Source organism: Bufo bufo, chromosome 10, assembly GCF_905171765.1.
Source record: "Bufo bufo chromosome 10, aBufBuf1.1, whole genome shotgun sequence".
Classification (NCBI taxonomy): Eukaryota; Metazoa; Chordata; class Amphibia; order Anura; family Bufonidae; genus Bufo; species Bufo bufo.
The window spans coordinates 77,520,644-77,535,256 of NC_053398.1; the positions used below are offsets into that span (position 1 = coordinate 77,520,644).

Consider the following 14,613-nt stretch of genomic DNA (forward strand, 5'->3'; position numbering starts at 1 on the left):
GATGGCACTGGGGGGGGGATAGTGGAGCTGATGGCACTGGGGGGGGGGATAGTGGAGCTGATGGCACTGGGGGGGGGGATAGTGGAGCTGATGGCACTGGGGGGGGATAGTGGAGCTGATGGCACTGGGGGGGGATAGTGGAGCTGATGGCACTGGGGGGGGATAGTGGAGCTGATGGCACTGGGGGGGGATAGTGGAGCTGATGGCACTGGGGGGGGATAGTGGAGCTGATGGCACTGGGGGGATAGTGGAGCTGATGGCACTGGGGGGATAGTGGAGCTGATGGCACTGGGGGGATAGTGGAGCTGATGGCACTGGGGGGATAGTGGAGCTGATGGCACTGGGGGGGTAGTGGAGCTGATGGCACTGGGGGGATAGTGGAGCTGATGGCACTGGGGGGATAGTGGAGCTGATGGCACTGGGGGGATAGTGGAGCTGATGGCACTGGGGGGATAGTGGAGCTGATGGCACTGGGGGGATAGTGGAGCTGATGGCACTGGGGGGATAGTGGAGCTGATGGCACTGGGGGGATAGTGGAGCTGATGGCACTGGGGGGATAGTGGAGCTGATGGCACTGGGGGGATAGTGGAGCTGATGGCACTGGGGGGAACTGATGCACTTGGGCTGATCGCACAGTGGGGAACAAAGGGTGTTGGGGACTAATGGCAGGGGGTCTGAGTTTTTATAAAGTCTATTTTTTTATAAAATCTATTATAAACAGTCTATTATTTTTTTCTTATTAGATTACTCGATTAATTGTAAAAAATCGATAGAATACTCGATTACTAAAATAATCGTTTACTGCAGCCCTAGTGGTATCATAATTGTACCGACCTGGAGAATGAAGGTACCGCATAGGGAACGTCGTTTAAAAACACAAAGCTGCACTTTTTTCCAATTCCACTCCATTTGGAATTTTTTTTCCACATCCCCACTACATCATATGCAATATTAAGTAGAGGCAAGTATAACACAAAAAAAATAAGGACTTCATAAGGCTATGTGAATAGAAAAATAAAAAAAAAGTTATGGCTCCAGGAAGGCGGGGAGTGAAAAACAAACATCCAGAAACTGAAAATTGCAAGGTCCTCAAAGCAGGGCTTCAGATGGCGACCAAAATGGTCGCCAATGCGACTTAGAATTTACAAATGGCGACAAGACTTTTTAGTCTTGTCGCCATTTGCGACTAGAGCCGCGCCGCAGCTTTGAATACAGCAGCGGGCACAGAAGCTGAACTATCATGTTCTTAGCAGCGCAGTGGAAGAGTCTCTCCCTCCCCCTGTGCTGCTGTCGCCGCGGCCAATAAGAAGAGGGACAGGGGGAGGGGCTGTGGCCACTGCGCCACCAATGAAGATAACTGAGCTGTTAATACAAATACAGGAGGCTGAGGGGTTAACTGCCGCTGATCGCAGCACCCTGTCATGGAGCTCGGGTGTCGGCTATTTGATTCCGGCACCCGCCTCCTGTATTTGTATTAACAGCTCAGTTATCTTCATTGGTGGCGCAGTGCGCCCCCCCCCCCCCCCCACCAACACCCCAGTATAATAAACATTGAGTGCACCCCCCCCCCCCAGTATAATAAACATTGAGTGCGGCCCCCCCAGTATAATAAACATTGGTGGCGCAGTGGGAAGTGCCAATAAAAGGTTAAAAAAATAAATAAAAAATAATTAACTCACCTCCTCCAATTGATCGTGTAGCTGCCGGTCTTCTGTTCTTTCTTCAGGACCTGTGGTGACATCACTAAGCTCAATCACATGGTCCATTACCATGGTGATGGATCATGTGATGTATCATGTGATGAGCACAGTGATGTCACCACAGGTCCTTTGACAGGTCCTGAAGAAAGAACAGGAGACTGGCTGCTACACGATCAATTGGAGGCGGCGAGTTAATTTTTATTTATTTTTTTAACCCTCATTGGCACTGCCCACCAATGTTTATATGTTTATTATACTAGGGAGGGGCGCACTGCGCCACCAATGTTAATTATATGGGGGGGGGGGGCGCATTGCGCCACCAATGTTTATTATACTGGGGTGTTGGGGGGGGGCACACTGCACCACGAATGTTTATTATATTGGGGTGTATATAATGTTTATTATATTGACCTTCTACTACGCATTCTGCATTAAAGAATGCTATTATTTTCCCTTACAACCATGTTGTTATAAGGGAAAGTAATACAGTGAATAGACTTTCATCCTAGCAACCATGCGTGAAAATCGCACGATTCAACCGGAAGGATGGATCCGGCATTCCAGTATTTTGAATGCCGGATACGGCATTAATACATTCCTATGGGGAAAAATGCTGAATCCGGCATTCAGGCAAATCTTCATTTTTTTTCGCCAGAGATAAAACCGTAGAATGCTGCGGTTTTATCTTTTGCCTGATCAGTCAAAAAGACTGACCTGAAGACATCTTTTCCGGTATAGAGCACCTGTGACGGAACTCTATGCCGGAAATGAAAAACGCTAGTGTGAAAGTACCCTAAAATAACGAGATTTTTGTGAACTCACCTGTAAAATCTCTTTCTCGCGTAGTTCATTGGGGGACACAGGACCGTGGGTATAGCTGCTTGCTGCCACAAGGAGGCGACACTAGGCTAAGAAGTGATAACTCCTCCCCTGCAGGCTATACTCCCTCCAGCCTGGAGAGAGCATATCAGTTTGTGCCCAAGCAATAGGAGTAGGAGAAAAAAAAAAAAATCAATAAGGAACATACAGTAAACAACCAATAACTGACAAACATCAGTCGGATTGAACCAGAACTGAGGACCATACTGGCCCACCAACCGCCATTATTTGCAGCAAACAGAACACTGGGTGGGAGCTGTGTCCCCCAATGAACTACGCGAGAAAGAGATTTTACAGGCGAGTTCACAAAAATCTCGTTTTCTCGCTCGTATCATTGGGGGACACAGGACCGTGGGACGTCCTAAAGCAGTCCACGGGGAGGGAAACAAATCACACGCCCATGGAGAAAAAACGCCCTCGAGGATGCGTAATCCGCTGCCGCCTGCAAGATCTTGCTGCCTGGAGCAGCAACAGTCGATGTCTAGAAAAGCCCCCGGAAAACTCAGTGAACTTGCCGGAAGACCAGGACGCTGCCTTCTAGAAGCAATGCCTGGAGTAGATGAACCCGAGAAGTGACGACCGCTGGTCGGGCAGGCCATCACTTCGCAAGGAAGCAACTGTCAGGCAGACATCCCAGGAAAAAACATCCCGTTGGAAGTCGCCAGCTATGACAAGGACCTCCAAGAAAACCAGGTAAAAGTCCATACAGCGGAACGCGCTAGATATGGACCTGCAAATCTCAGAGGCCAAAATAGATGGCTGTTGGAGAGCCCGCCCTTAAAAATACGAGGGAGAAAGAAGAGAAAACCATTTCCGAGATGACCTGGAAAGCGACGACCTTCCGCAAGAAAGAAAATTCTGGGCGGAGCACTGCCTGATGCAAATGACAAAGGGACGTACAAGAAGGCACTATCAACTCGGAAAGCCGTCGGATGGAAGATCCTGCCACCTGGAATGCCGCCTTCCTAGAAATAAAAAGAAGAAGAAGTCCCAGAGGGAGGGCTTGTTTGTCCCTGAAACACCTCCAGCGATCTACAGATCGTTGGGACGAAGCCGGTTGCTGGCCACAACTATGAAAGCGGAACCAAAATCCAGGTTCGCAGGATCCTCCTCTGGGTAAAAGAAACCGGTAATGGAAAGCCCCATAAGTGACATACACTGCTCAAAAAAATAAAGGGAACACTTAAACAACACAATGTAACTCCAAGTCAATCACACTTCTGTGAAATCAAACTGTCCACTTAGGAAGCAACACTGAGTGACAATCAATTTCACATGCTGTTGTGCAAATGGGATAGACAACAGGTGGAAATTATAGGCAATTAGCAAGACACCCCCAATAAAGGAGTGGTTCTGCAGGTGGTGACCTGACCACTTCTCAGTTCCTATGCTTCCTGGCTGATGTTTTGGTCACTTTTAAATGCTGGCGGTGCTTTCACTCTAGTGGTAGCATGAGACGGAGTCTACAACCCAAACAAGTGGCTCAGGTAGTGCAGCTTATCCAGGATGGCACATCAATGCGAGCTGGGGCAAGAAGGTTTGCTGTGTATGTCAGCGTAGTGTCCAGAGCATGGAGGCGCTACCAGGAGACAGGCCAGTACATCAGGAGACGTGGAGGAGGCCGTAGGAGGGCAACAACCCAGCAGCAGGACCGCTACCTCCGCCTTTGTGCAAGGAGGAACAGGAGGAGCACTGCCTGAGCCCTGCAAAATGACCTCCAGCAGGCCACAAATGTGCATGTGTCTGCTCAAACGGTCAGAAACAGACTCCATGAGGGTGATATGAGGGCCCGACGTCCACAGGTGGGGGTTGTGCTTACAGCCCAACACCGTGCAGGACGTTTGGCATTTGCCAGAAAACACCAAGATTGGCAAATTCGCCAATGGCGCCCTGTGCTCTTCACAGATGAAAGCAGGTTCACACTGAGCACATGTGACAGACGTGACAGAGTCTGGAGACGCCGTGGAGAACGTTCTGCTGCCTGCAACATCCTCCAGCATGACCGGTTTGGCATTGGGTCAGTAATGGTGCGGGGTGGCATTTTCTTTGGAGGGCCGCACAGCCCTCCATGTGCTCGCCAGAGGTAGCCTGACTGCCATTAGGTACAGAGATGAGATCCTCATACCCCTTGTGAGACCATATGCTGGTGCGGTTGGCCCTGGGTTCCTCCTAATGCAAGACAATGCTAGACCTCATGTGGCTGGAGTGTGTCAGCAGTTCCTGCAAGACGAATGCATTGATGCTATGGACTGGCCCGCCCGTTCCCCAGACCTGAATCCAATTGAGCACATCTGGGACATCACGTCTCGCTCTATCCACCAGCGTCACGTTGCACCACAGACTGTCCAGGAGTTGGCAGATGCTTTAGTCCAGGTCTGGGAGGAGATCCCTCAGGAGACCGTCCGCCACCTCATCAGGAGCATGCACAGGCGTTGTAGGGAGGTCATACAGGCACGTGGAGGCCACACACACTACTGAGCCTCATTTTGACTTGTTTTAAGGACATTACATCAAAGTTGGATCAGCCTGTAGTGTGTTTTTCCACTTTAATTTTGAGGGTGACTCCAAATCCAGACCTCCATGGGTTAAAAAATTTGATTTCCATTATTTTTTTTTGTGTGATTTTGTTGTCAGCACATTCAACTATGTAAAGAACAAAGCATTTCAGAAGAATATTTAATTAATTCAGATCTAGGATGTGTTATTTTTGTGTTCCATTTTTTTGAGCAGTGTATATTGACTTCCGGGCAGAGACCAAGATAAGAGAATACTCTCCGTGGAAAAAAATAGATCCCGGATTCCATAGCTATACAACCCATTGCTACCGGTCGAGTAGACCGAAGGGAAAGATGGTCAGCAATCCAGCTAGAGGAAGGACAGGAAAGAAAAAGGGTGTTCCGTTCCAGGAACAAAATCCCTACCAGTTGTGGCAAGGCGTGACAGACACCCGCTCAGCCTGGCGTGGGGGGACCGTAGTCCACCCCTGGAAGGAGCAGTGAAAGGAATGACCACCATCGCTTGAGGTGACACAGAAGTAATCATATCTGAAGGAAGGTATCACTGTAGTGGTAGACGAGTGCCGCAGGGACTAAGCTACCCAGTCGAGCGCACCCAAAGTAAGGTGCTGATAGCTATGGCATTTACGCCAATGCAAAACCCGAGTTGACGACACAAGAACAATAGTTGTCAGAGCAACGGACAATTAACAGTAATGAAGACCATTAAGAGGCCAGGGCAAAAGCCCATTGCCATCAGAGACTGGCACCTTACAGAATCTCTTGGTAATGTAATACACCGCCTGAGGAGGAGCCCATACAAGGGAAGCCACCAGAGTAACGCAAATGCCACACTCCAGCTGAGGAGGAGGCCACACCGTACAGGATACCAATTCCAGAGTCAGAAGAAACCGCCGTCTGACGAAGGAACTGTGCAGTAGGAATGTGCAGTAGGAACCCTAGCATGTAGTGGAGGTGCAAATACCCCTTGTACAGTAAGAGCTACAGCCTGCTCCTCCCAGCGAAAAACTGAGGGAGAGGCCTAAGGACACCCAGAAGTAGCATGGAACCATGCTATCTCAGTCAACCAGAGCCATCCTGAAGCATTCCGTCTAAAAAAGGGGCAGAACAAGAGCAACCGCCGAAGCAGTGCCAGGGTAGAACCCCTATCTGAGGGGGGCTGACCCACTGCCGTGAGTTCGATCTCCGGCCCTAATGTGAAAATTTCCCCTGCTTAGAGAACACGCCGTAGTAGCCAATGCAGAATGCCAGCAAAACACCCTCACCTAATAAGGAAGAGTGGTGGCCCAGAATACAGAGTCAGTGCAACCTTGGGCTCGCTGGATCGTAATCACAACATTTGTATAATGGCGCGCACACCACACGTTGTAGAGGACCAATTTCTGACCGACCTTAACGGTGGAGGCCCATGGGGATGGGAATCTCTAGGGCACCTGAGTGTTGCTGAGTGACCCCCCTGAGAGAACAAAGGTCGACATATCTGCGCCAACAACCAGTACCAGAAGAAACGGGAGGATACAATATGGGAGCAGCCCCAGTATCCATATACCACTAGATGAAGAGTACCAGGCACCAATGGTAACGACTGTTGCCGCGGCCCACCTATGAAGGAAGCCAAGGTATCTAGTGTCGTGGCTTAGTTGAATTAAAGCATGCATAGATGCTCAGTGATTTCCTGTTAGTTGTAGAAGGGGGTAATGCCACGACTGTTGAATAGTATTCAGTGGTAGCGCAATCCTCCGTCAAGGAAGGGAGGTAGGGAGATAATCAGAACCGTATCCAACGGTAGTGTAATAACCACTCCAATAGAGGGGGTAACACGTGCTGTAAGCACTGCACTCAATGGAAGTGCAATTACTCCACCTATGAAGGGGAGAAAAATATATAGGAAGTACTGTATCCTGAGTTAGCGCAAGTACCTAACCTATGGCAGGGGGTAATGCACCCAGCAGGAATTGACCCCAATGGTAGAGAATTACACCCCTATGGAAGAGGATAATGCATATGATTAGTCCCGTACCCGGTGGGTAGAGAAATTCCTCCACCTATGTAAGGGGGTAATGCTTACGGTAACCACTGCCACCCGCGATAATGCCATAACGCCTCCTATGAGAGAGGCTAATGCATAATGCCAGTACTGTAACCAGTGGAACAGCAAATCCGTCAACTACCGAAAGGGGGGACGCGAATGGCTGGCACTGACCAGTGCAAGTGCAGTCAGTCCACCTGTGGAAGGAGGGAATACAAAGGGTAAGTACTGTATCCAGTAGTAATGCAAATGCCGCCTAAGGAAGGGGGTAATGCATACAATCAGTACTGCTGGTAGTATGGATGCAATCATAGAAGATTCATATCAGAGTCCGCAGAACTGATCCCCTGTTCCCTCAGAACCAACCCCTGCCAGAAGGGAGGGTTCTGAATATCACCCTAATGAGGAAGGGTGGAGGTGCAGAGGAGACCGAGGAGGAAAGTGTCCTGCTCGTGCGCAGCTCTACCTCTCAGCATCTAGCCATGGCAGTTGCAGGCTGTCGGTGGTGATATAACAATCAAACCACCCAGGAGGTGGAATCGGCATCTCTACATGACCGCTCACTGGATTGTGTGGGCGGCACTCAATCAACCCACGACCCAGGAGGTGGATTGGGAACTGCCAGAGGTCCTCCGTTGGATTGCGCATGTGGATTATCAACCAAATGACCCAAGAGGGTGGATTGGGAATCCATCAACTGTGCTCCCCTGGCTTTGTGCAGGTGGAGTATAATCAACCAAACGGCCTCAGCAGGCGGATTGGGAATCCTTCAGATGTGCTCCCCTGGATTTGTGCAGGTGGAGTATTATCAACCAAACGGCCTCAGCGGGCAGATTGGGAATCCTTCAGATGTGCTCCCCTGGATTTCACAGGTGGTGGCATATACACCAGACGACCCAGAAGGGTGGTCTGGGAATTCTTCATTTGTGCTTTACCAACCAAACAGCCCCGGAGGGCGGATTGGGAAACTGTGAGCAATCCTCCCCTGTCCGGATAGGACATGGGCCCAGTCCCGTACCCCACCACCAGGGTTGACATGCGGTGAAGTGGACTGAGGGGGGCAGGACTACCTGTGATGCCCCCGCTAAATGAATAAGCGGCAGGAAAGGGTTAAATTCCTAAACTTAAAGGTATTTGGCCTGCAGAAAGGGGACACTGGATAATCCAGTGACGGCTGCAAAAATGCGACTTGCCATAAAGGGTTAACCCAGCTCAGAGGACCGGAGGCGGAGCTCAGCGGGCACCTGGGGGAGGAGGGACAGCTAGTCGGGGAGAATTTGCGCCTAAAGGACGAACCCGCCCCCTCCATAACAGGAATGAAAGTTGCGGCCTAGTAGGCCGCAAAGCCGGGACATAAAGTTCGGCGCACAGCCGACCGGGCGGTACTGCCGGCCGGCTACCACAGAGGGACTTGGATCAGTGGGCAGATGTGTCCACTCGCGTCCACCTGCTGCAGGAACCCATCCCGTGGCCGCAAAAAAAAAAAAAATGCACGGGCTGAGTACCGGTAGGCCCGAAGAGAAGCCGGGGCCTAAATTTTTGGCGCCGGCCGAATGAATAGCCGGCCGGGAAGTGGAGTGACCAGAGTGGCGCTCTCAAGCGCCCTGGTTGCATACCGGCCACGGGAGCTCACCCCGCAGGCCGTATAACGTGAGGCTGCAGAATGCTAGAAATGCGCCTTTAGATAGCGGACGCAGACCCCGCAGGCCGGAACGAATATAAATAACTAGATAGGAGAACCCAGGCCCCCAGATATGGACAGAAGCCCAAAACCTACATTGGGGCCTGAGGTAATGTGGGGCCCTCACCAGGGAATGGCCCACTTGAAGAAAAATGTCCTCCATCTTATGATGAGGTGACCAAGGGGAAGGGGGGGCTGAGGATACTTACCCAATGCGGACTACTCACCCCATCTTCATCCTCTTCTCTTCACCCTTTCTCAGAGTACTAGCAGGGTCACCTCTTCAGCCGCTGGCACCCAAAGTGGCAGGAGACTGGAATGGCGGAGGGTCTCGCCGGATTCAGGTGACCCCTTTGGCTGGCGGGAAGCAGGGGAGCTGGGCTGCCCTGGTCCACTTTTGTTTCTTGGGGAGGGCGAGCGGTGAGGGATTCCGACAACGGCCTTGCTCCCGGGGTAGACAGAGTGGCTAGGCGACTGTTTCCCCAAACCTAAAAAGGAAAAGGATAAAATAATAAAAGTAAGCCGCCCTGCAAAAGCAGGGGGGTCTGCCTCCTACGACACTAAGCTAAAAACTGATATGCTCTCTCCAGGCTGGAGGGGGTATAGCCTGCAGGGGAGGAGTTATCACTTCTTAGCCTAGTGTCGCCTCCTAGTGGCAGCAAGCAGCTATACCCACGGTCCTGTGTCCCCCAATGATACGAGCGAGAAATTAAGTTTAAATCCCCCCTTTCCCAATTTTACATATAAAATATATAAACAATAAATAAACATATTACATAGCAAAAAGTCCAAACTATTAAATTTTTTTAAAATTTCTCCTATGCGGTGAGCATTCGCCATTTTTAGTCACCTTGTCACCCCAAAAAATAGGATAGGACTGTTCTATTATGGGCCGAACGTTTCATAAATTGCAAAATGCACACGGCTTTTTTTGGTGTTTTTTTTTTTTTTTGCACGGTATTGAGTATCGCAATACTTTTTTATGGTGACGAAAGCGAATCAAAACTTTGGTATCGAAAGAACCCTACACCAATCTGATCGGCGTAGCGTTGTCACGATACCAAGATTTTTATTCGTTTTGATTTGGCGACTAAAAATTTAATTTGGCTCCTAAATTTTTCAGTTCATGAGCCAATGGCTACGAGGTATTTTTTTTAGTCTGGAGCCCTGCAAAGACTTAACCATGCATGGCAAGTCTCATGATAGCTAATGGTCGCCAATGCCACAGACTTTAAATAAAGCAGCAGGGCGCATGCTTGACTGCCACTACATTTAAACTCCTCGCAGCCACAGGTCTGTGGCTGGGGGGACGACAAAGTGCCTCATTTTAGCAATAAATGGAGGCCCCATTGATTGTCAAACAAACACCATTCCAACAGTTATTACCCATTCATCGAATAGGTGATAAATCCTAACCAGAATACATCATAGGCTTTATTTGCATAAACCACAAGTATATATAATGTGATATTATTACACCTGTGTCAAAAAGAGTGCAGACTGTGAAGGGGGAAGCTTTTACAAACAACTTGCATGTAACGTTCTTTGTGCAGCCTATACGGTAAATTAATCTGGTGGACAAAAGTTGACATGGACCATCACAATCCATGTACTAAATTCAATAAAATTGTTCAATTTATAAATACATTAAAAAGGGTTTTCCGGGATTTTAATATTGAGGACGTATCCTCAGGATAGTTCATCAATATCAGATAGGTGGAGGTCCAACATCCGGCACCCCTGCTAATCAGCTGGTTGAAGGGAAGGCCGTGTTCTGTGCCAGAGCAGCTTGTAGTTACATCTGTCACCACTGCGCTGTGAGAAAGTAAACAGTGAGAAAGTAAACAATCAACAATCAAGGCAAGGCTTTGCCGGCACAGAACACGGCCTTCCCTTCAATCAGCTAATCAGCAGGGGTTCCGGGTGGCGGACCCCCACATATCTGATATTGATGAAATATCCTGAGGATAGGTCATCAATATTAAAATCACTGAAAACTTTAACTCCTATACAGGCGATTTGCAAACCTGTCCCAAGGTGGGTCCCAAAGGAGGTCCTGGTGCTGCCTGTCCAGCTCCCACCATGGCTCGAATCACACCAGCGACATCAGCTTTCTTCACAGCTTTCACTGCACGAGATGCCTTAGACATATCTAATGGAGAAAACATCATATTAATCAACTCTACAAGAACCATACAGCAAAAATAATAGTAATGTTAACCCCTTCAGGACCCTGCCATTTTTCACCTTAAGGACAAGGCCATTTTTTGCATTTCTGACGTGTCATTTTATGTGGTGATAACTTTAAAACGCTTTTACTTATCCAGGCCATTCTGAGAATGTTTTCTCTTCACATATTGACACTGGTAAATGGAGTTAAAATATTTAATTTTTATTTATAAACAAATGCCAAATTTACCCAAAATCTTAAAAAAAAAAAAATTAAAATAATAATAATATCAGAGTTAACATTTAAATTTCTCTGCTTTTAAAACAGATAGTGATACCTCTTAATATAGTTATTACTTATCATTTCTCATACGTCTACTTCATGTTTGGATCATTTTCTGAATGCCATTTTATTTTTTGGGACGTTAGAAGGCTTAGAAGTTTAGAAGCAAATCTTGAAATTTTTAAGAAAATTTCCAAAACCCAATTTTTAAAGGACCAGTTCAGTTCTGAAGTCACCTTGTGAGGCTTACATAATAGAAACCACCCAAAAATGACCCCATTTTAGAAACTAAACCCCTCAAGTTATTCAAAACTGATTTTACAAACTTTGTTAACCCTTTAGGTGTTCCACAAGAATTAAAAGGAAAATAGAGATGACATTTCAGAATTTCACTTTTTTGGCAGATCTTCCATTTTAATCATTTTTTTCCAGTAAGGGTACTTTCACACTAGCGTTATTCTTTTCCGGCATTGAGTTCCATCCTAGGGGCTCAATACCGGAAAAGAACTTAGCAGTTTTATCCTAATGCATTCTGAATAGAGAGCAATCCATTCAGGATGCATCAGGATGTCTTCAGTTCAGTCTTTTTGCCTTTTCAGGACGGAGATAATACCGCAGCATGCTGCGACGGAACTGCCTGCCGGAATCCTCTGCCGCAAGTGTGCTAGTACGCTAACAAAGTAAGGGGTAACAGCCAAACAAAAAAACAAAATATTTATTACCCTGATTCTGTAGTTTACAGAAACACCCCATTATGTGGTTGTAAACTGTTGTATGGGCACACGGCAGGGCGAAGAAGGAAAGGAACGCTATATGATTTTTGGGGGGCAAATTTCACTGGGATCATTTTTCTGCCATGCCAGTTGCCATGTCACATTTGAATACCCCTTGATGCACCCCTAGAGTAGAAACTCCAAAAAAGTTACCTCATTTTGGAAACTACAAAAACCTTACCTAGGGTTGTCACGATACAAAAATTTGGACTCGATTTCGATACCATTAAAAAGTATTGCGATACTCGATACCATGTGAAAAAAATAAAAACCGCCAAAAAAGCCGCGTGCATTCCAGATTTTATGGAACATCTTGACCATAATAGAACAGTCCTAACCTAATTTTTGTTGGCACATGGTGACAAAAAAAATGGCAAATTGCACTTTTTTTTTTCCTGTTTCGGCGTTCACCGCATAGGAGATATTTTTTAATATTTTAATAGTTCGCACTTTTTCAGGCGTGGCAATATGTAATTTTTTTATTTATATGTAAAATTGGGCAAGGGAGTGATTTAAACTTAAAGAGGACCTTTCACCTATTATGACATTGTGAACTAAGTATACAGACATGGAGAGCGGCGCTCGGGGATCTAACTGCACTTACTATTATCCCTGGGCGCCGCTCCGTTCTCCCGCTATGCCCTCCGGTATCTTCGGTCACAAAGTTATGGTAGGCGGAGATTTCAGTCACTAAGTTACGGTAGGCGGAGTCTGCCCTTGTTCTGCTGTAGCGCTGGCCAATCGCAGCGCAGAGCTCCCAGGCTGTGAGCTCTGCGCTGCGATTGGCCAGCGCTACAGCAGAACAAGGGCAGACTCCGCCTACCATAACTTAGTGAGCGAAGATACCGGAGGGCATAGCGGGAGAACAGAGCGGCGCCCAGGGATAATAGTAAGTGCAGTGAGATCCCCGGGCGCGGCTCTCCATGTCTGTATACTTAGTTCACATTGTCATAATGGGTGAAAGGTCCACTTTAATATTTTGGTGTTTGTTTGTTTTAAACTTTTTATTTAATACCTATTTGCCCCCCCCCCCCCCCCCCCCCCCCCCCCCTTAGGGGCTAGAACCTGGGATCTTTCATCCCTTGTCCTATTCACCCCGATAGATCTGATCTGTGGGGGTCTAACAACCGGGACCCCCACCAATCAGCTATTTGAGAAGACACCAGAGCTCCTGTGAGTACCACGGCCTTCTACATTATCACCAAGCACAGCGCCATACATTGTATAGCGGCTGTTCTTGGTATTTCGCTCAGCCCCACTCTTTTCTATGGAGTTGTGCTGCGCTTAGGCCACGTGACCCATGAATGTGTGATCACTGACCTAGGGAAAGCTGTGAAAAGGCTGCCACACTATGGTGAGCGCTGCAGAATTTTTTGGCATGATATATGAACATGCGATAAATGTAAACTGCTCACTGCATGCCAAGTTGTGTGAAAATTTGTTGTTGAAAATTTCCACAGCGTGTGGAATTTTCTGCTATTGTGAACGCTGCAGTTTTTCCGCCAATAATTCCTCCGCGGAAAACCCACACAGCTTACACAGGTGGCTGCACGAGAATTTCAAATTCTCATTTATTAAAATATACATGACCTACAGCGTGGAAAATCTGCATGCAATCCTGATCATGTGCATTTAACGGATTCGAGGCAACATATTCCTATTCACCAAACATTCTAGGGTTGTGCAAACATGTGAGGGGCAAAGCTTACACATTGGGCACAACACTCCCTCGAAGAGCTCTCACATAACACATAGACCAGAGTGTAAAGTGTGTGTGTACGACCTGCACCCACCTGACCTCTAGAAGCACGGACCGCTAATAAGACACTTGCACCGCTCCCAACTCCAGTCTCCCAGGCCTCAGAAACAACCTTCTACCGGCTGCTGCGAGAAGAGGGCGGACCCTCACATGTGGGAGGCGCCTATAAGTCACGTGGGGTAAGGTTTTCTTTCAGGGTAAGGTTTTTTCTCAGAACACCGGCTGTACTGTGCTCGCTTCTTATTGGACAATACGTTCCAGTATGAGCCACGCCTTCGGAGTGAACTGTTGATTGGTCTGATGGCTTTGTGGGCGGGATATTTGGTGACGTGTGGTGTAACCCGGATGTGGGCTGAGCCTTCAGTTTCTGTCTTTGCAGTCGCAGCAGCAGGTGAGAGATGTTCTGTGGAGACGATGCGGGACTCTGCAGCTGTCAGGGTCGTTATGGCCGTGGGGTCCTAGCAGTAAATCTATGTATGAGTGAAGAACGCACTCTTAATCGCCGCCTTCTTTGTGGCTGAGTAGGCTGGCGACCCTGTTTCTAGGTCTCCGCCTGTGTGGCTGATGGCTCATTGGAACGCACAGGGTATAGATCGGAGTCTGTAGTGGTCGCATAGAGGCGGTCTTGTGCCGGTCTGCAACGATGTGCTCTCCCTGTCCCAAGGGCTGTTCACACCTAGTTTTTCACTACCTTTAACGTCTATGTTAGGCTGGGTTCACATCACGTTTTTGCCACCTGTTTAACATATAAAAAATACAAATAAGGCTACTTTCACACTAGCGTTTCTATTTTCCGGTATTGAGATCCGTCATAGCAGGAGTGG

The 14,613-nt window shown here is 48.0% G+C and overlaps 1 protein-coding gene across 1 annotated transcript in view; it reads right to left on the reverse strand.

Annotated features, from left to right (window-relative positions):
* Window positions 1-13,937, reverse strand: part of MRPL11 (mitochondrial ribosomal protein L11) — a 190,819-nt gene extending 176,882 nt beyond the window's left edge. Inside the window, exons 1-2 of the mRNA XM_040409688.1 lie at window positions 13,824-13,937; window positions 10,833-10,957 (exon numbers count right to left, since the gene is read on the reverse strand). Of these exons, the coding sequence (XP_040265622.1) occupies window positions 10,833-10,955 (123 nt within the window). The 5' untranslated portion in view covers window positions 10,956-10,957; window positions 13,824-13,937. The remainder of the gene's footprint in view (window positions 1-10,832; window positions 10,958-13,823) is intronic.
* Between the last annotated feature and the right edge of the window lie 676 nt (window positions 13,938-14,613).